Source organism: Mus musculus, chromosome 10 (assembly GCF_000001635.26).
Source record: "Mus musculus strain C57BL/6J chromosome 10, GRCm38.p6 C57BL/6J".
NCBI lineage: Eukaryota > Metazoa > Chordata > Mammalia > Rodentia > Muridae > Mus > Mus musculus.
The window spans coordinates 23966645-23973567 of NC_000076.6; the positions used below are offsets into that span (position 1 = coordinate 23966645).

General features: G+C 44.0%; 1 protein-coding gene across 1 annotated transcript; it reads left to right on the forward strand.

Annotated features, from left to right (window-relative positions):
* The first annotated feature begins 4061 nt into the window (after positions 1 to 4061).
* Taar5 (trace amine-associated receptor 5) lies at positions 4062 to 5075 on the forward strand. Its single transcript, NM_001009574.1, has one exon. The coding sequence runs from the start codon at positions 4062 to 4064 to the stop codon at positions 5073 to 5075; it is 1014 nt and encodes a 337-aa protein (NP_001009574.1).
* Positions 5076 to 6923: the final 1848 nt, after the last annotated feature.

Below are 6923 nucleotides of genomic sequence, written 5' to 3' on the forward strand. Positions count from 1 at the left end.
AGGCTCCTGTACTTCCCCATGTCTCACTGCCATCCTCCTGTACCTTTGAAACCCTTTTGTCTTTGTTAGGGTTTTACTGCTGTGAAGAGATACCATGACCAAGGCAACTCTTGTAAGGATAACATTTAATTGGGGCTGGCTTACAGGTTCAGAGGTTCAGTCCATTATCATCAAGGCTTCTGCATGCATGGCAGCATCCAGGCAGACATGGTGGAGGAGGAACTGAGAGTTCTACATCTTCATCTAAAGTCTGCTAGCAGAATACTGGCTTCCAGGAAGCTAGGATGAGGGTCTTAAAACCCACGTCCACAGTGACACACCTACTGCAACAGGGCCACACCTTCTAATAGTGCCTCTCCCTGAGCAGAGCATATACAAACCATCACACCTTTTCAGTACCAATGTGCCACATGTGAGGGCTTGTGGATCCTTACATCCAACACAGCTCTCCCATAGCAGCAGCAACACAACTTCTAAGCTGGGTTGTACATTGTGATCTAACTCACTTGTTTCTTGGGTGGTGAAGTAAAAGCTTCACTGCTGAGCGCTAGTCACAGAATTCTCACCATGTGAGCTAGTCTGGAGCGTATTCCATTATAGTTGGATCCATGATTCCTATGCGCGGCTGATGTCCACCAGGTACTGGGAGAGACTTTAAGCTCGGTTCCCTGTTCATGAAGATTTGATGGGGACCTGGAAAGAGACAGGAATATACAATAAAATATCCTATATAATGAAGAACAGAGAATCTTTTAAAAAAATTATTAGTAGGACATATAGTCCAGTCTATTGGAATCAAGGAATAACTATTTAACAATGTATACAGTACAGAGGAGGTTAGGCAAAATGCAGTGGGACACATTTGAAAAACACCAGAAAGTTGACCATGTTGATGACACTTATCATCATGCTACAAACAAAACAAAACAAAACATGTTTCTTAAGATCAAAACATACTGAACCACCCAGCAAAGAACATATACAGGTCTCCTGGCACATATGTAGCAGATGTGAGTCCTGAACAACTGGAGTATAGTATCCCAAAAGCTGTTGCCTGTTCATGGGATATGTTCTTCTATCTGGGCTGCCTTGTCTGGCCTCAGTAGGAGAGGAAACACTTAACTTCACAGGGACTTGATTGATGTGCCAGGGCAGGTGGATACCCTGGGGCCCCCACTCTCTCAGAGGAGAAGGGGAGGGAGGATGGGGGAAGGATTGTGGAGGAGGCAGGAGAGGGGCAGTGAGAGGGATGTAAAGTGAAAAAAAAGTACTCTAAAGTACTTTAAAGAGGGATGTAAAAAAAGTACTCTAAAGGTAACACAAAGAAGAAACTTAAGAAAATGCTTAATAGAGTATAAATGTAGGCAGCATGCAAAGAAGCAAGAGAAAAATAATTTTTGTTGATCACCCTCTATGCTCTAGGACAGTGGTACAATGTGTTTCATTTAATTGTCCAAATATTTTAATCCCAGTGTTTTAGAACTTATTTTCACAACTCCAAGACCACAGGGCTCATGTGTTAGAAGTGATGTTTAAAGCAGATTTACCTCTCTGGGAAGCTATTTGTATTCTGTGGCTTACTAGATCTTCCTACTTACTGGATTTAGCTTCTGAGGCCCTACTAAAAGTGGCCTGTTTTGTAGTCCATAATCACACCTGGTATTGTCACCCCTAAATGAGATGTCAGCAAATCCCTCTTACTCAAGGGTCATAGGAGCTCGTGGAAGGTGCTGGAAGAGTATCAGAGTCAGAAGGGATGGAGGACACCAGGAGAGCAAGGCCCTCTGAATTAACCTGATCAAAGCTCATGTGAACCCACAGAGAAGGGGGCAGCAAGCACAGCGCCTGTGCAGCTCCACACCAGGTCCTTCATCTGGACACCACGGCTGCCAGTTTACAAATGTAATGGGACTTGAGTGTGCAAATGACTGACTCTCTGTTTTTCATGTCTTCTCTTGGACTCCTTTTGTTTGCTTTGTCCAGTTCTGATATGTCGGGTTCTGTTTTATCTTACGGCTTTTCCTTAGTATCCTTTAGAAGCTGGTTAGTTTTCTAATGTGCTGCAGAAAGGGAGTGGATCCTGACGGGGAGGAGAAGTGAAGGAGCACTGGGAGGAAGGGAAACTGTGATCAGGATCTACAGAGAGAAAAAATATCCATTTCAGTAAAAGAAAAGAAAATGCACTATTAAAACCCTATTATCTGGCTGTTTCCAATACTGCTCAGTAGGTTCCTTTAGAGTCCTTGGCTTTTTTTTCTAGAATAGCTTGAAATAGTCCATCTGTCACCAACCTTGAGAGTTGTTCTCTGAAGAATTTATCTTTTTTTTTTTTTTTTTTACTTATTTGTGTTAAACAGTATCTTATTGTTCAGACTGGCCTCAAGCTTAATTAAGATCCTTAGCTTCTAAATTGAGGGATTTCTAGGCATACAGCACCACTGTTCAGGTAAGGATTAATCAGAGCCATTTCTAAGCTATTTCTCAGGTAAGTAGAAATGAACAAAGAGACTCCTGGAGTAGAAAGGCTTTATGAAACTTTCAAAACCCCTCTGAAATTCAGTAAAGCATGTTGTAAATTCATTGAGAAGTAATTGTTTACAAAGGAATAACTTTGTGGCTAGCCCCAAACACAGGAGTGTAAAGTAGAAACTAAAAACTCAATGCATTTAAATTGCATCTCTAATTAATTGCCATATTGGAAAGGAAAAGAAACAATGGAGATTTGTGAGCAGCTGAGCTGGGTCCCTTGGTGCCCTTACTCCGTTCGGGTGTATCAACTCACATGGAGGAAGCAGTTCTACTGAGAATATAAAATCTCTCCTGACCTCTTGCCTGTCACTTTTGTTGACAGAGGAGTTCTCTGCAAGGCTGTGTACATCTGGGACAGGCACTTCTTCTATGGGGGCACCATTTCCTGCTTGAGTAAGTAGTCTGGAAACCCGCAGTTTACTTTTAATTTTTTTTCTTTTTTCCTTTTCCTCCTTCCTTCCTTCCTTCCTTCCTTCCTTCCTTCCTTCCTTCCTCCCTCCCTTCCTTCCTTCCTTCCTTCCTTCCCCCTTTCTCTCTCTCTCTCTCTCTCTCTCTCTCTCTCTCTTTCTTTCTTTCTTTCTTTCTTGACAGGTCTGAATCCCAGACTAGTTTTGAACTTGCTGAGGCTCCAAAGATGGTCCTGGACTCAGGATTCTCGTCTCTTCAAGTCCCGAGTGCTGAGATCACAGGTGTGTGCTACCAGGGCCAGTTTATACGGTGCTAGAGATGAGGCCCAGGGCTTTGGGCACACTAGGAAAAGCGCTCTATACATGCAGATTCGGCTATAGCCTCAGTTCAGTGTGTAACACACATTTCATAGACTGCAGGTTAGTGTTAGACATGTCTCCTCTCATCTCAGATAGTTTTATCCTGTGTGTTACATCTAAAAAGGTGCAATGCAAAACAAAGCACTAAGGAGAATTTTGTCTTTTAATTTATTTGTCTGTGGAATTCTTCTTTGGGGCTGAATTGATAAAACTTAAAACTTTAACCTCCTACCTTTTTGTCAATTTACTTAATTATTGAAGGAGATGATCAGCTATTCTCTCTCAAGAATCAACTTGTTCACAATAGTTAATTTGTTGTCATTTGGGTTCAGACTCAGAGCTTCAAATCTCACTTTGAATTTGGCAAGAGTCTTATCAAGAAGGAGAATGCTTTATGGTTTTTATACCAAATTCTAAGACACACTTCCCTTTGAGGGAACATTTAGCCTGCATCTTTCTTTTCTTCTTTTAAGGATATTGTCTGCAGTAGTTTTAGAAGAGCCTTGTGTGATAGACCGGCCAGCAGTGTTGGCTCTGTGCCTGTTCTCCAGCGATGCACTTGATTTTCAGGATCTATTTGATCCAGTACTCAGGGACCAGTCAGTTCCATCACCCTTTACCTTCCTCTTCTATCTCATTGTGTGATTGATAAAAAAGAAATATTATTAATATCAATATTATTATGATTCTTGTTGTTGTTGTTGTTATTATTATTGTAGACAGGGTGACCAGTTCCCAGAGAAAGCAGAAGAACAGAACCTATAAATGAGAGCTGTCCTCCTCCCGGGCTCTGGAGAGCAGCCTACAGCGTTCTGCTACCAGGTGAATGGGTCTTGCCCCAGGACAGTCCACCCGCTGGCCATCCAGGTCGTCATCTATCTGGCCTGCGCAGTGGGTGTGCTGATCACAGTCCTGGGGAATTTGTTTGTGGTGTTTGCAGTGTCCTACTTTAAAGTGCTCCACACGCCCACCAACTTCCTGCTGCTCTCCCTGGCCCTGGCAGACATGTTGCTAGGTCTGCTGGTGCTGCCCCTGAGCACAGTCCGCTCTGTGGAGAGCTGCTGGTTCTTTGGAGACTTCCTGTGCCGTCTGCATACCTATCTGGACACGCTGTTCTGTCTCACCTCCATCTTCCATCTCTGTTTTATTTCCATTGACCGTCATTGTGCCATCTGTGACCCCCTGCTCTATCCCTCCAAGTTCACAGTCAGGACAGCCCTCCGCTACATCGTGGCAGGGTGGGGGATACCAGCAGCCTACACTGCCTTCTTCCTCTACACAGATGTGGTAGAGAGAGCACTCAGCCAGTGGCTAGAAGAGATGCCTTGTGTGGGCAGCTGCCAGCTGCTGTTCAATAAGTTCTGGGGTTGGTTAAACTTCCCTGCATTTTTTGTTCCCTGCCTAATCATGATCAGCTTGTACCTGAAGATCTTTGTGGTCGCCACCAGGCAGGCTCAGCAGATCAGAACTCTGAGCCAAAGCTTGGCTGGGGCTGTCAAGCGGGAAAGAAAAGCTGCCAAGACGCTGGGCATTGCTGTGGGCATCTACCTTGTGTGTTGGCTTCCCTTCACTGTTGACACACTAGTGGACAGCCTTCTTAACTTCATCACCCCACCCCTGGTCTTTGACATCTTTATCTGGTTTGCTTATTTCAATTCAGCCTGTAATCCCATCATCTACGTCTTCTCCTACCGGTGGTTTAGGAAGGCACTGAAACTGCTCCTGAGCCGGGAGATCTTCTCACCAAGGACACCGACTGTTGATTTATACCATGACTGATGCTAGCGGGAGGGAGGGAGGGAGGGCGGCATAGCCATAGGCTATGGCGGTTCCCTTGTTTGTAGGCAGCTCACAGGTCTTAAGCATGTTACTTAGTCAGCAAAGAAGTGCAGCACGGAGGCTCCCATTCAGTATTCTCATGGAAGGAAGTAGGGAGAGGGCTGACTGAAGTCTTCTAAGCTCTTTAGAATACCCAGCGGGTAAGCAAGCACCGGGGAAATGTCCAGCCTCTAAGTCACTGTTTCTTAGATATTGAGAAGCACAGGAGGAAGTCGGAGAAGTCTAAGGTTTGCTTTCTAAGTTCAGGCCCAGTGGGAAACTCCTAGCAGCCATTGTTTTCTCACTTTAAAAATAAAAATAAAAAAAATTCATACTTATATGAAATAAAATACCGTCTAATCCAATTTTGGGAAACTTGCCTGAGTCATAATTTCATGTCATTGTCAAGTGGGGTCCAACACTTTGAATATGCCTTTCTTAAAATGATCATTTTAAAATCTTCTTAGAACCTGACTGTTTAAAAGTCTGGAAGCTTCGCCTGTCCCCTTCAATGTGGGGGTAAATTTATATTATTAAAGGAATATTTTTCTTTCTTAAAAATACAAGAGCAATCTACAATTGTGATGGATTTTGTCATAACTACCCACAGCTTGCCATTTAATATTCCTCCTTTTCATTTGCATCATACAGACTCAACCTACTGTTCCCACAGGCCCGGGGCAGCAGGATTGTCAGAGGGAAAACTAGTACCTGAGCCACACTGAGGGATTGCAACAAATATCCACTAGCACTTGTTACTAAGAGGAGTTGCATCCCCTTCTGGCTTTTTCCTTAATATTTCCCCAAACCTCTGGTCTCCCTGCCCCCATGGTTTGCACTGGCTCTGTTTGCGAATGAATAATTGGTTCTTTGTAAAATTTCTTTGTAAATCAATTTGAAGCTTCTGGAGTCCATATGTATTTATAGGTGTGCGTATACGTATGTTTGTGGTTTTGCCAATCTCAGTAAACAGACTACGGGTGGATGCGTGTGTTTCTGAAACAACTTCAGTGTTAAAACTCACAAAGAATTTACCATTAAGCAGTTTAAGTAAAACAACCAGTCACACTCAGATAACAATCGTTAAGGAAGGAAATGTCTACCAAATATTTTGTTTTCTCTTCTGTGTGGGACCCAGCTTTAAAATCATCTGTGTGTGTGTGTTTGTACAATGTGTGTATGTGTGCATATGTATACAAGTAGGTCACAAAACAAGAAAGGCGATTGATCATGGGGTGGAGAGGGAGAGATCTTAGAGAAGGTGGGGAATGAGAAGGTAATGGAATGCAGGAGTAGAGCAGAACCAGGACTAACTGCAGAAAGTGAATAGAAGCAGCCAGAGGGGTAGGAGCATGGAGGACTTTGGTGAGGGGAAGTGTTGTGTCCGGCCAGCAGACCACAACCTGGGTTCTAGCCTGGAAAGGCATTTTGGAAACCTGGAAGAGAAGAGGGGCTAGGTGGCGAGAGAAAAGAATGTAGCCAAGACAGTTACTCTGATCAAGGCTCAAATTTTATTGTTGCGACACTAGTTATGAAGGAAGGGGGAGGGGACCGATTCCCGCCGAATAATCTCTGGTCCAGTAGAAAGGTGCACGTGTGTGGCTCCGCAGGTTCCAGCAGTGGGCGTGGCAGAACGAATGAGCAGGAAGCTCCACCCCTGAGCAAGCAGGTTTCAGGCTGGGGGAGGGGAGACTACAGGGAAGTTCCAAGAACAACCTAGTCATGGGCGCCCATTGAGGAGCTGAGATGAAGCCCAGTACTTTGTGTAGTAACCAAAACACAGTAACCAAAAAAATGACTTGTCTTCTT